The 15,223-nt window shown below is 36.9% G+C and overlaps 1 protein-coding gene across 1 annotated transcript in view; it reads right to left on the bottom strand.

The window, feature by feature from the left end:
- The window catches only part of LOC127158390 (putative adhesion G protein-coupled receptor E4P), a 198,363-nt gene extending 184,402 nt beyond the window's left edge, over window positions 1-13,961 (bottom strand). The window contains exons 1-12 of the mRNA XM_051101546.1: window positions 13,800-13,961; window positions 12,628-12,711; window positions 8,963-9,006; window positions 8,755-8,868; window positions 8,150-8,304; window positions 7,921-8,037; window positions 7,639-7,829; window positions 7,354-7,543; window positions 850-933; window positions 587-730; window positions 353-505; window positions 40-183 (exon numbers count right to left, since the gene is read on the bottom strand). Coding sequence (XP_050957503.1) covers window positions 40-183; window positions 353-505; window positions 587-730; window positions 850-933; window positions 7,354-7,543; window positions 7,639-7,674 — 751 coding nt within the window. The 5' untranslated portion in view covers window positions 7,675-7,829; window positions 7,921-8,037; window positions 8,150-8,304; ... (2 more) ...; window positions 12,628-12,711; window positions 13,800-13,961. The remainder of the gene's footprint in view (window positions 1-39; window positions 184-352; window positions 506-586; window positions 731-849; window positions 934-7,353; window positions 7,544-7,638; window positions 7,830-7,920; window positions 8,038-8,149; window positions 8,305-8,754; window positions 8,869-8,962; window positions 9,007-12,627; window positions 12,712-13,799) is intronic.
- Between the last annotated feature and the right edge of the window lie 1,262 nt (window positions 13,962-15,223).

The following is a 15,223-nucleotide window of genomic DNA, read 5'->3' as shown; positions in this document are numbered from 1 at the left end:
AGAGATCATATGAGATTCATCATATCAAGCTCTCTTTACCTTTGCATTCAATCGAATCTGCTTGTGTGAAATTATGAGTTGGTGTAAATCCTCCATCACATTGACAGTAGTAGCTGCCATCAGTGTTAAAGCATATTGCATTTTCTCCACAAATGGGTGGATCAGACTCACACTCATTGTCATCTAGCAATGACAGAAAAGTATGAATAACCACAGCACCTTTTCTTGATTTTTTATTTTTTTTTTACAATTCAATAAATGGTGTTTCATAAATGTGTCCTATCTTAACTTTATATTAAGCTGTCGATGGAAAAAAAGGCCAATAAATGTGTAGGCTCTAATAGTTTCTTACCAATACACTGAACTCCTTGTCCTGACTTAAACAAGTCTTTTCCGTTGCTGGAAATGTAGCCAGTTTCACAGGTGCAATTATAACCTCCTTCAGAATTTACACATTGTGCATTAGAACCACACACAGCACTGCCATCCACACATTCATTGATGTCTGAAATGAGATGAACAGAGATTCAGATGTTTTATCTACTGCAGAGATCATATGAGATTCATCATATCAAGCTCTCGTTACCTTTGCATTGAAACGCATGTGCTTGTGTGAAATTATGAGTTGGTGTGAATCCTCCATCACATTGACAGTAGAAGCTGCCATCAGTGTTGAAGCAATTTGCATTTCTTCCACAAATGAGTGGATCAGACTCACACTCATTGTCATCTATATCAATGACAGAAAAAGTACGAATAACCACAGCATATTTTTTTGATTTTCTCAGAAAAAAAAAGTTTCTGAGAAATGTATGAATGTATCATATATGTTAGCTTCTTTATTCATACCTTCACACTTTCCTTTTTTTTTTCTATATCCATATCCACAGGCTGTTTGCTTCGGGGTGTTCTCTGTCAGTGATAACAGAAGACCTGTAAGCAGAAAATAAAGAGTCTGTTAGTGCAAGTTTAGTGTCTTTGGTGTAGTTTGATGCACATATAGTGAGGTCCAAAAGTCTGAGACCACATTGATAATCTGGGATTTTTTAATGACAACCTGCAAATATGCAGATAGGTTTAGGAAATATCAAAGGTCAAACCAAAGACATCCAGAAAGACATAGTCAGTTTGACTTTTTAGATTTCAAATATTAATGAAATGTAATGAAAAATGCAAATGATGGTGCCATTGTTGGGGAGAACAGCTTGACTCCAAAAAGAGACCAACAAAATGCTGAAAGAAGATCAGGAGTCAAAGGTGAAGTTCAGTCAGTTTACAAATGGACAATGTTCTGACAATGTTCTGCAAATTTCGAAAGACTGGACAAAGTGAGTAAAGCTGGGCTCACACTACAGGATTTTTAGCCCGATTTTGCGCCGATTTTCCCCTCCCGAGAATTGGAGCAAAAATCTTGTCGAGCACCTCGATTGGTCCCAATGTTAGGCACGGATTATCTGGTAATGTGAGACATTCACAGATCGAATCTTGCACCTCTCGATCTGCTTGCACACAAATCGGGGCTGCCCAGATGATATCAAACATGTTTGATATTCAAGATTTTATTCAAGATGATCACGGCCATGATTACGCCACAACAGCAATGCTGTTGTAAGGTCCATTGGTTAGTGGAGATGGAGGAAACTGCTTCTTATGTTTTTGTAGTAACACTGTCTGTATAATATGTTGAAAACATACCACAACCGCATGGAGCAAGGAAAGCTCTGCAGTGAAATCGTCTCAGTTTTCAACATATTGAGTGCATAAAGCTGCTAGCATGCTAGATAACATACGTAAACATTAGTTGCTGAAATGACGATCTGTTGTGTAAGATCACGTGAGGCGTGCTCCCTCTGTCATGATAATCCTAATAATGTCTTGTAATGTGTGATGCACCACAATTTTCAAATCTTGTGGTGTGTGCATGTTTAAGATTTAAGGGGAGATAATCTGCAAAGATTCTCCTTATGTGTGCGCTGCAACCAGATTTCATAATCGGTTAGGATTTTAAAAATCCTGTAGTGTGAGCCCGGCTTAAGAAGATCCAGCCTCAAACTAACATAGGATACAGAAACACTAATACTTAAGGGTATTTCTACATATTCTGATAGGCTGACAGTACAGATAATTCTAGTTTCTTCTGAAAATAGTTTTATGTTATTTGCACAAATGTGGTTGTTTAATACAAAATATTATCTTTGACACGCTATTCTACATTCATAAGCAGCTATCATAGAGGCTGTAAGCGAGTCATGAATCAGAAAACTTCTGATCAAAAATCATTCGCTATTTATTTTATAATATACAGTAAGAGGAGAAGGTTGTAAATCCACCACATCACCACTGATTATTTTGCAATCATGCATGTCAGATTGAGCCCATATTTTAGTCCATCTTAATCTTAGGTAAGACGTGCAGCCAAAATAATGGCTAAAATGGCACTAGCAAAAACAGTTATCTCTCATTTCCATTTACTGTTTCTATTTTTGAACAGTTTGAGTGTCCTTACAAAGATCTGTCCCTACATTCAGTCCTGAAAAAATCTGAAGTGTGACTCACCCAGAGTCAGCAGATACATGCACCTCATGATCAAAGACTTGCAAATAGACAAGACAAACTTTAAGTTGGCTTAAGAAAGCCGGACCAGAAAGTTTGAAAATGTTTGAAAAGTTAAAAAAGTTTAAGAAGATTAAGAAGTTTTAAAAAGTTTTAAAAAGTTTTAAGTTTGGATGGTATTCAGTCTAAAATAGCTTGAAGTTTAAAGTAGTTTTAAAAGGTTAAAGTTCGAATGCAGTCTGTCAGATAGATAGACAGACAGACAGACAGATAGATAGACAGATAGATAGATAGCATGTTGCTAGCATGTTTCTAGCATGATTAACAGTTTGCTAGCATGTTTCTAACATAATTAGCAAGTTGTTAGCATGTTTCTAGCATGATTAACCAGTTGTTAGCATGTTGCTAGCATGTTTCTAACATGACTAGCAAGTTGATAGCATGTTTCTAGCATGATTAGCATGTTACTAGCATGTTGTTAACATGATTCTAGCCTGATTAGCATGTTACTAACATGTTGTTAGTCTGTTTCTAACATGATTAGCAAGTTGCTAGCATGTTTCTACCATGACAAACAAGTTGCTAGCATGTTTCTACCATGATAAGCATGTTACTAGCATGTTATTAGCATGATTAGCCAGTTACTAGCACGTTACTAGCATGATTAGCAGGCTACTAGCATGACTCTAGTTTGGCTAGTGATCGATAGATAGATAGATAGACTTGAATAGTCTTGGCTCATTTGAACATTCCGTCAATGTTAGTCTATGGGATTTTTCCCAGTTTTAATCAATTTTTAGGAAAACTGTAAGTTTTTCCTAAAAAGTCAGATCAGTTAGAAAAGTCAGATCAGTTTGAATAGTCTTGGCTCATTTGAACATTCCGTCAATGTAAGTCTATTGGATTTTCCCCAGTTTTAATCGTAATTTTTAGGAAAAAAGTTTAAATAGAATAACAATATGTTGGCTTTGCCAAGTCAACATAACAATAATAAGTTTAAATAGCATATTAGTAAGTTGGCTTTCTCAAGCCAACTTAATAAAGAAAGAAACGGCTTATGTTTTGATCCTGAGCAATTCCAAGAACGTTCTTGAGACTCTCTTGACTGTCTCCAGCTATCTTCAGCACTGTCTGCACAGCTAATAGAGTCACAGATCACTTAATCTGGGAAAATTGTAAATATTATGACTCAGTCTTGCTTCTCAGACTAGGTCTTGTGTCTCTCTCACTGACTCAAACACTAAAAAAGCCTGAAGTACATGTAAGTTTCGTCAGTACAGTCCAGCCACCTGCTTTGGCTGATTGCATTTTTTTAACACATTTTTCAAGTTCACTTTTCACTTTTTATAATATTAGTAGTGTTTTTACAAGAAAAATAGGTAATTTTCCTTGACCTTTCTCTTTGGTTTTCTTCAAGTTTCAGTCTAGTTCTTCTGTGGCCTGTGGCTTAAATCCAGTTGAACAAATACTGACTTTCAGAGTAGATTTGGAGTCAGTCCAGGTTACTTTGGGTCCACATGTTTTATGATGCTTTCTTTAATCAACCTTTTCTGTCAACCCAGGTTTAACCTGGATTTAACCCTGAATCAGTGATTACTTGTGTGTGCACATGGAACCCGGCAAATATGCAGCAAATATCTAATAGCATTTAATATGGTTGATATTAATATTTTAATATACAATATACATTTTAATATTTTGGTTGATTTATGTGGAAATAGGATGAATTTAAGCCTACACTTTCCACAAAAACTTGATGATGTGAATGCAAAAGCTTAGGACAATTGCTGGCAGAGCATTGCTGATTGTTTGTTTTAAAGGCTAAAATAAAATGGACTAAAAACTTGTTACACCATATTCCTTGCCATTTAAGCAGCTTGAAAAACTGTCAGCATTTGGATTAACATCAGGGTGCAGCAGGATACTTCACTTCCTGAGCAAGAGACCGGTTGTCAGAATTAACACACAGACGTCTCAACCCATCACAATAAGCACCAGTTTACCACAGGGCTGTGTACGGAGTCCAGTTTTTTACAACCTGCTGATTCATGACTGCAATGGAAAACATTAATGTGATAACATCGTAAAGTCTCCAGGTGACAACACAGTTGTGAGGCTCATGAACAATAATGAAGAGAAAGCAGAGATGAAGTGAACCAACTCATAGTTTGATTACAACAACTCTCCCTGAATGCCAACAAGACAAAATAAATGATTGTGGACTTCAGATGCACCAAAGCCCCACATTAACCATCACGCACCTGTTTAGGGATGTTTTGAAACATGGCTGCTGGTTTAAGCTGGTCCTTAGCTAGTCATGAGCTGGTTGAAGCTAGTCATGTTGCTTAGGACCAGCACACGACCAGTTTAAACCAGCATCCATGCTTCAAAACATCTCTAACCAGCATATGCTGTTTTTTCAACAGGGTTGTGTGTCACTGCTTCACACTACAGCTGGCTTGATGTGTCGCTGCCTTATCAAGTAATGTTTTGTAGGTAGTGTTTGTGCATGTAACTTACAAAAGTTTGGATGGGCTACTGAGGCAGCGTAACAGTTTAATGATCTACAACAAAATAGATAGACCTTTGGTGGTACATGTATCAATTACTGATGTAAACAACAACAGTAACTACAATCACACTGGATTTTTTTCATTATATGAAGAAAGTAAGTGGTACTTGACTGCTTAAAATGAATAATCCACAAGGTAAAATATGTAAATATGTAATGGATTTGAGACATCATTCATGTTAACAGCACAAATGTGCACTGCAGGTCAAAGTTTAACATACTGCATAATATGTTTGTTGGTATGAGAAAAGTACATGAGCACAGTTAACAGGTCCTGTATGGTTTTTCATAGTAGGCTAACTATGATTATATTAATGTGATCTATGACTTCTTGTTTTCTTTCAGGTTATTGACCTCGTATATCCTCTGTTGAGGCCTAGATGAGGAAAGACTTTAAAATAGTTTAAAAATACATACATGCCTTATTAACAGGTTCAGGCACACATAAGTGTACATGGCAACAGCGCCTCCTACTGACACGCAACTGCAAGTAAACAGCTGACATTCTGCTCTTAATTTCTACTTTTAGAAAATAGTTAAATCAGTAACAAATTCAGTGAAATATGATTCATTGATGAATGTTTTAAGTTCATATGGTTCATATTAAATCTTACAAATAAAGGTGTATAATAAAGCATCTAAAAATATTTTGTAAAAAATAAGTAACATCAAAGCCAGATGCCCTGAGCGTTCTGATCAGACATATCATAACTGTTCTTTGTCAATAGCAAAAGCAATGAATGATCTACTTCAGGCCCCTCCTTCTAAGATGCTTGATATTTTCTCATATAATGTAGGACTACTTCTGCAGCAATGATTTTTCTTTCTTTCTTTTTTTTTTTTTTTTAAAGACGTTTACATATTGTCCGCAAGTGAAAAAAATAGCTGAATTTATAAAAATGACCCTGTTCAAAAGTTTGTACGCAAGGGGAAAGAGTGGACAGTTAATATCCAATATTGGAGGGGCCGCATGTGCAGCAGGTAGTATCGTAGAAGAGGCCGCCACCATTAGGCCGAGCATCCTCTGAAAAACCTTCAAGGGACGCTTGGTCCCTGGTTTGAGAGAAGCTGCCAATCGCTGAATCGTCATGGATCGTTCCGGCGAAATCCACGCTTGCATCCGGGCGGAGTCTAGAATAGTTCCCAGAAAGACCACTCTCTGTCTGAGTAACAGTTGGCTCTTGTGTCGATTGATTATCAACCCGAGGTGCTCTAGGTGGCTGAGTAGCAGCTCCTTGTGAGCGATCAGTTCCCGTTCTTATTTTGCTAGAACTAGCCAGTCGTCATGGTAGTTCAGTATGCAGATTCCCATCTGCCTTAGAGGAGCGTCTATGCACTTCGTAAAAGTGCGAGGGGCCAGGGACAGACCAAAAGTCAACATTTTGAATGGCCGGCACATTAGTGAGCGATTCAGACGTCTGACATCCAAAATGGATCCGAGTCCACCATCTTTTTTTGGTACAAGGAAATGCCGGCTGAAAAAGCCTGACTCGCTGATCGCTGGGGGTACTATTTCCACAGTACCCTTTGCAAGCAATGTTTGCACTTCCTGCCGGAGAACAAAAGGTTCGTTGTCCTGCACGGAAGTTTGAATGACCCCTGAAAAGCGGGGCGGCCTGCAAGCGAACTGAAGTGAGTAGCCTTGTTGAATTATGTCTGGGACCCAAATGGACACTCCCGGTATGGCTGCCCAAGCCTTGAGCCGGGAGGCAAGAGGGCCTACTTTGTTGATGGCTTCCCAGCAGGTACCACTCATCTTTTTATTCATATCAGATACCCACAGTGTAAGTAACGATATAATTCACTCCATTCCTTTCCCAGTTCACCAGCCACTTACTTGCATGTATTTCGGAAGAAACTGGTGAATTTACGTGCTGTAAATCAAGCTGACAGGACTCTCTTCCAAGCGCGAACAAACATGGCGGCGCCCATCTCACATTATAGATCATGATCCAGATAATTTATAAAGGTTTTAAAACGGCAAAATACACTCACTTACATGTATTCATGAATCGGAATATCAGAAGCAAGTGAGTGAATATTTAGAATAAAAAAAGGAAAAAAACAAATAAAAGCGAAACGTCTGTCATACAGCGCTATAGTGGCTGCGGTGTGTCACGTGACAATCATAACACGTTGCCATGGAAACATTAAAGGGAACATTCAAAAATAATGGTCACTTAAAATAAACTCACTCTGGGGGGTCAGATAAAATATTTTAAACTCACCAGTGAAAGGGTTAAGCATACAGACGCCAGTGTCACAGAGAGTCGTCAGCACAGCAAAACTGCCGAGCTTATAACAGGAGCACACGGTCTGATCGGCCCTGGATCTCACTGTAATGCAGCCACGTGTTGACCACGCGCCCCCTTCCAGTTCAGGATCCCAAAACACACAGATATGTTTCTCATTCTTTCTCTGGAGGGAAATGTACATGCAGAAATGTCAACTGATAGTACATCATATTGGTGTAACACATTAAATGTGGTACATGAGAACAAATCGCTCCATACCTTCAAGTGAGAAAACGTGAGATTTACTGGTTTCATTAGATTGGTTTTGGTTTCATAGTTACTAAAAGTGGCAGTTACAACTTTTGAGTTGATCTTGAAAGGTGGCTTTTGCTCTGTCTCTAAATGGTTAAAACAGCAGGTGAGTGATTCCTCCAGACCTTTGTAGCTGAAGAGAACTGCACTCGTAAAGCCTGGTTGATGACAAAAAAACAGTAAAAATCATTTTATACTCTACAATTTAAAAAAAAAAAGACTTTATGTCACGTATACAAGAATGTGTACCAAGGTATGTATCTTGTATTGCTGTGTCCCAGTAGGAGGTCAATTGTGCTCCACTGATATTTATCAAGAAATGACCCACAGGTGGAGAACTGCCCCTCTTTACTAACAGCTCCACATCTGTAGGGCAAAAACCACATTACAAATATAATTTGATTAATTGAAGCAGATGTTACTGAAGATGCTACTAGTGGTACTGAAGTGTAATGTTTACTGTAAACCTATTTCTTACCTGCTTTAGCGCTTGTTTCGCTGATCCGGCTTGCTGACAGCAAATGTCCGATCAGTTTTAGTATGATTACCACAATCCTAAGCAATGCTGAGATGATGTCATTATCACCCCTGAAGCCACCATGAGGCAGATCATCTAAACTCACTCAGCAACTCCTGTATTGTGATGGTAAAATGAGAGATTTGTGGATCAAGACAATGTTTAAAGCACTCACTTGAGCTCTGCTGAATGTCTGCAAGACTTGCGTGTAACATATAATTTAGCTTATCCTTGTGAAACAGAACTACACTTTAGCATACTGTATGTATAAAAACAGTACTGAGAAAATGCTGCTAGTGTGAGTTTGTTACTAGCATGTTTCTAGCATGAATTAGCATGTTTCTAGCATTTGTGGCATGTTACTGATGAATTAGCATCTTTTAACATATTGCTAACATGTCTTAGGCTAGTTTTTAGGCTTTGCTATGTATACTGTGATGAATGAGGCAAGGCCTGGAGCCGTGAGAAAAAAAGCGAGGATATTGCACTCTGCTCCCACGGCTCATTGCATTTATGTAGTATAACTGTTTTATTTTCGCAATAAAACTTGATTTAAAAAGTGTCACCTTCAAACGTTTTTTTCCAACCACTTGCATATTATTATGGACAGACTCACTCTGAGTCAGTACTAGACAGATCTTGGTCATCAAAGAGACAAGTTTTGTAAGCTTTGGTGATGCCTATACAGACAACAGAGAAAAGAGAGATCAGCATTCTGGTCATTATGAATGACTGTAATATTCTGTATCAGTTTCTAGTACCAGTTTGTAGTACCTGGGATGCTTTGTTCTCACTTAATAAAGTGTCACAGTTAAGCTCTGAAAAACAAAATAAACATAATCAATATCACATGAGGAAAAGTATGTTTTTTATTAGGTGATCACATCTAATATTTAGACCAGCAGCACAGACTGAGAGTGTTTGCCCAACAGCTCATTAAACAAAAATCAATAATATTACTCTGAAAAAAATGGCAAACCTTACTATCACTGAATCAACGTAAATGCATTAATTTACACGTACAAATCTAGTTGTAGAGGTTTAATCAGGTAGAAATAGCTCTTTAAGGGTGTACTCACAGTATAGGCATGGTTGCCTTATACTGAGCAAACAAAGGCAACCATTGTGTGCCATGAATTATGGGAAAGCATGAAATGTAAGAGATATTTAGGAGCCAAATGAATTTTGAAAAGAGGACTCTAACTTGTGCATTTCATTTGTTTGTGACCATAGTTAGCGAATCCTGAGCTGCACACACATTCATGGCCGTCTTTGCTGTTTTTGCAAACTTTTCCACATATAGATTTATCAATCTCACACACACCTTCAACTACATCAAAACAGCATTTTGGAGAGGGATCTTACATTGTTTAAAAAAATGTCAAAATGTGAACAGTTTGAAAGGACCTACTCTCGCACAGTTCATGTGTGTCAGTGAAGTTAGTTTCTCCTGACTTTAGTCTGAATTCTGCAGCACAGATGCAGTAGAAACTGCCAGGAGTGTTACGACATGTCGCATGTTTTCCACAAAAAGTTGGATCATTCTCACATTCATTTCTGTCTGTAATTTAGGGACAGATAATAAATAAAAAAAACTGATAATTCAAATTAGACTGCAAGCAATGTCATAAAAATAAATAAATTAATTAATTTAATTAAATAATAATAGGGCTAAAATGATTACTCGAGTAACTCGAATACAAAAAATCTTTGCCTCGAGGCTTCATTTAGTCCATTTACTGTAAATTTACACGGAACACCATTACTGACACACAAACCGATAAACGCTGGACATATTTAAGACCGTAAATTAATGGTGGTTAGTTATGATGTCCCTAAGTTAGCTATGTTTTGTGAAAGACTAAGTGCCATTTATGTTGATTGTCTCATTCTCTATCTGTGTCACTCTGTGCCAGTTAGAAAGTTAGTGAATATCAAACAAAGAGTGCCTCAGCATGATTATAAATGTGATACTGATTGTATGCAACAGTTCAATAAACAAGAAGTTAATATTAAGAGACTTACGTTTTAGACAGCATATTGCCTGTTATTGAATGTCCAAAATGTAGTTTAAATGCAGCCTCAAAAGGATCTAAACGATCCCAGCTGAGGAAGAAGGGTCTTATCTAGCGAAACGATCATCACTTTTTTCAAAAAGTAAAAATCTGTATACTTTTTAAGCACAAAAGCTTGTGTAGCACAGGCTCTGGGATGCGCGTCCACAATGCTATGAATTAGTAATGAGTCGTTCTTGAACGATTCTTTCATTTTGAACGAATATTTAATGTGACTCGGAAAGAACGAGTCGTCTCAGGGAGTGATTCGTTCAGTCACGCATGCACAACATCTTATTAGGTTCTGTACTGGAATTAGTTCACCTGTTTCGAGTCTTCCAGTTCATCTTATGGGGCTGTCACGTGATGAATGAATGACTCAAACCCGAAAAGTTGTCAGATAATAGGTGAGGTGAGCTAATCATAGACTAAAGACCCACGTAAACAATGAATTTCATCTTTTCTGTTTCTTATAGCATTATAGTTTTGTTTTGTTTGTTGTGTAATCAATGTTTGTGTAAGCAGTAGACGTGTTAGGGAAGAAACATGTAACATTTTAATTATATTTTGCTAAAATGAATGAAATGACTCGAAAAAAGATTCGTTCATTTTGCTGAACGAGACTCAAAGGTCAAAGTTAAAATGATCGAACTTCCCATCACTACTACGAATCACGTGTAAGTTCATCGTCTGTGTACTGAGTAAAACTCAATAGTACATAGCGTCATGAACGCGCATCCCAGAGCCTGTGCTACACAAGCTTTTGTACTTAAGAAGTATACAGATTTTTATTTTTTTTAAAAAATGACAGATCGTTCGCTAGATAAGACCCTTCTTCCTCAGCTGGGATCGTTTAGAGCCTTTTGAGGCTGCATTTAAACTACATTTGGACGTTCAAAAACAGGCAATATGCTGTCTAAAGTCTCTTAATATTAAGTTCTTGTTTATTGAACTGTTGCATAAAATCAGTATCACATTTATAATCATGCTGAGGCACTCTTTGTTTGATATTCACTAACTTTCTAACTGGCACAGAGTGTCACAGAGAGAGAATGAGACAATCAACATAAATGGCACTTAGCCTTTCACAAAACATAGCTAACTTAGGGACATCATAACTAACCACCATTAATTTACGGTCTTAAATATGTCCAGCGTTTATCAGTTTGTGGTCCGTGGGGAAACACAGTGTTCAGTGTGAATTTACAGTAAATGGACTAAATGAAGCCTCGAGGCAAAGACTTATTGTCATTGTTGTTTACTTAACAGTGCTGTTAAGTAAGTGACTAACCTTGCTGCCGCTTACTGGTGGGTTTGATTTCACATTTGAAGTATTTTCATTTTAAAAATACATGTAAATATCAGTATTCCAAGTTTTGTTTAAAATAACAAAATATTATTTATGCATTTGTAACTGCAAGTGTATTTTTTTATTGATATGTTTGCATTTGCATTTTGAATGTAATTTGGCAAATAAATGCATTTAATGGGTTTAGTTTTTATAGTTATTAATGGATGCAATTTCAGCAATAAAAATTTTAATTTTTCTAAAAAGAAAAATGTGTTGTTTATTTTATTCATCACTGTCTGAAATGAGATGAACAGAGATTCAGATGTTTTCTCTGCTGCATAGAGATCATATGAGATCATCGTATCAAACTCTCTTTACCTTCGCATTTAGTCAAGTTCGCTTGTTTGAAATTGCCATCTGAGTTCATATTGAGTAACTTACATTTACACTTAAACACAGAATTTTCAGCTACTTTTTGCTTTGTTGACAGAAATAGATTTAAACAAAGCCACAGCAGAATTAATAATTATGCACCTCTGAGAAACTCTCAGTCATGGCATGTTTCTGAATGAATTCATGTTTTCCTGGCGTATCAATGTAACCTGCAGAAAGAGTCACTGAAAAATCCCCACTACTATTGCACAGCGTTTTCTGCTTTGAATTAGCATGGAAGTACATGAAAATGAGATTGAAGAGATATTAGAAACCAAAAACTTCTCATGAAAAAGATAAGTTAATGAAATGCAAGTATTTAATTTTAACACTGTCCAATGTAAAATTTTCATTTTCATCTATAATGACAGAAAAGTATGAATAACCACAGCATCTTGATTTTTCTTTACAATTTATTAATGAGTGCTGTTTCATAAATGTGTCTTATATCTGCAGTAGATTTTCCAGCTATTCAAAAATATACAACAACATCAACAAAACTTGATTATTATTGTTACTGTTGTGTTAGGACCAGTATAAATGTTGGCATGTACAACTTTAGCAAAATCACTCTGGTGGACCTGACATCAAAGTGGTCAACACAAAAAAAGTTTCTGAGAAATGTATGAATGTATCATATATGTTAGCTTTTTTATTCATACCTTCACACTTTCCTTTTCGTGTTATATATCCATACCCACAGGTTGTTTGCATCGGGGTGTTCTCTGTCAGTGCTAACAGAAGACCTGTAAGCAGAAAATAAAGAGTCTGCAAATTTAGTGTCTTTGGTGTAGTTTGATGCACATATAGTGAGGTCCAAAAGTCTGAGACCACTTTGATAATCTAGGATTTTTTAATGAAAACCTGCAAATATGCATATTGGTTTAGGAATTATCAATGGTCAAACCATTAATGAAATGTAATGAAAAAAAAATGCAAATGATGGTGCCATTGTCGGGGAGCACAGCTTGACCCCAAAAAGAGAGCAATGAAATGCTGAAAGAAAATCAAGTCAAAGGGGAAGTTCAGTCAGTTTACAGATGGTTCACTGAAGACAATGTTCTCTGACTTTCAAAGACTGGACAAAGTGAGTAAGAAGATCCAGCCTCAAACTAACTTAGGATACAGAAACACTAATACTTGTGGGCATTTCTACATATTCTGATAGACTGACAGTACAGACAATTCTAGTTTCTTCTGAAAATAGTATGTTCTTTACACAAATGTGGTTGTTTAATACAAAATCTTTGACACGCTATTCTACATTCATAAGCAGCTACTGTATGATAGAGGCTGTAGGAGAGTCATGAATCGGAAAACTATCATTCACTTTTCATTTTAGAATATAAGAGGAGATGATTGTAAATCCACCCCTTCACCATTGACTATTTTGCAATCATGCATGTCAGATTGAGCCCTTCTTTCGGCCCATCTTAATCTTATTTATTTCAATCTTAATTTCATTTATTCCTCATAATGGCTAAAATGCCAGTAGGAAAAACAGTTATCAAAGTTATTAAATATCAAAGAAAAGAAAAATTCTCTAAAGCCAATTTACTTCCCACTCATTTTTCATGACAATCGCTTAACTCACCTGTCAGTAAAACAAATTACAACTTACTGTGCATCTATTATACATACTGGACTATCCACTTTCCCAGTCTCTAAACATAATAAGGCTAGTTACACATCATCCAAAAAGGATTCTGTAATCATTTATCTGTGGCAGTTTCCTCGGATTCCCATTTACTGTTTCTCTTTTTGAACAGTTTGAGTGTCCTTACAAACATCTGTCCCTACATTCAATCCTGAAAAAATCTGAAATGTGACTCACCCAGACTCAGCAGATGCATGCACCTCATGGTCAAAGACTTGCAAATAGAAAAATAAAGAAAGAAAATGGCTTATGTTTTGATCCTGAGCAATTCCATATAAGAAAGTTCTTGAGACTCTTCAAACGTTGACTGTCTCCAGCTATTTTCAGCACTGTCTGTGTCTTGTGTCTCTCTCACTGACTCAAATACTAAAAAAGCCTTAAGTACATGTAAGTTTTGTCAGTGCAGTCCTGCCCCCTGCTTTGGCTGATTGCATTTTTTTTAACACATTCACTTATAATGTTAGTTGTGTTTTTACAAGAAAAATAGGTAATGGACCCTTTTCACAAACCTGTGATGACGCGTTTCACCGGTCATCATCATCATAAATCCTTTAAAGTGTTTTATATTTTGATTTTTAAAAATATGTATGTATATTTATAACACTATACTTTGTATTATAACACCTTTTCACCAAGTTACAAAAAACTAGTTAACGCTATGCGAGGGTGTTTCTAATGCTGCGTCTATGGGAGGGAGGGTAAATTTGACATTGTTCTCTCTTCTGACTGCCAATATCAGTCTCTCTCAATTTTTTCCCTTTGAGTGAAAGTCGTGAAAACACTATCGTGTAGTTTTTCTTTTGCTATTTGAGCAAATGGGAATGCCAAAAATATATTTGTGGTACTGTCCTATTCGCTGTTCTCGGATTTTACCCAACTATGATGACTTCCACTATATGAGAAACCCGGAAATGGGAGAAAGGTCCATTTAGTTGTACTTTATTATCCAGCATGTGCACTTACAGTGTACGTACCTAAAAGAGTACTGATAATATAAGGTGACTACATGAGTTATGGTTAGGTTTAGGTGTAGGTTCAGAGTGAGTGCCTATTTATTGCTCAGTCATTGTAATTACTACAAGTGCATAGTATGTACATGTGAAACAGGACTGTAAAAAAAAATGCTACCATAATTTAATAACAAAAGGTCATTTGCCTGATTTTTGTGAGATATTTAGTAGCAGTGGTTTATTTGTATATGTCAGGGATTCACCACAGCCACCCCCACCATCTACGTCACAGCACACCCACTCTCAGTCACCTGAGTACTGATTGCCATCAGCTGATTTCACTTTGCCCCACCCTATATAAACCCCCAGCAATCAGTATCTCATTGTCTGGTGTACTGTTCACACCTGGGTGTTTGCTCCAGACCTTGCTACGTTCTCTTTCCCCCGGACTCTCCCTTGTTACATGTTGGATTCATCGCTGTGTTTGCCCCACAAACTCTGGACTTCACTCAAAACTATACAAGAACTGCACTCCAATATTTCACAATTGTCAATAAAACTCTGTATTGGTTTGCACCTAATATCTGTCTTTGGTCTCATCCTTGGAACGGCGTGACAGTATACTTGTTTTTTCACATATGCAGACTAGTA

The sequence above is a fragment of the Labeo rohita genome, chromosome 3, assembly GCF_022985175.1.
Source record: "Labeo rohita strain BAU-BD-2019 chromosome 3, IGBB_LRoh.1.0, whole genome shotgun sequence".
Taxonomy (NCBI): Eukaryota; Metazoa; Chordata; class Actinopteri; order Cypriniformes; family Cyprinidae; genus Labeo; species Labeo rohita.
The sequence above is the reverse complement of the archived record's forward strand: the minus strand, read 5'-3'. Positions and strand labels throughout refer to the sequence as shown.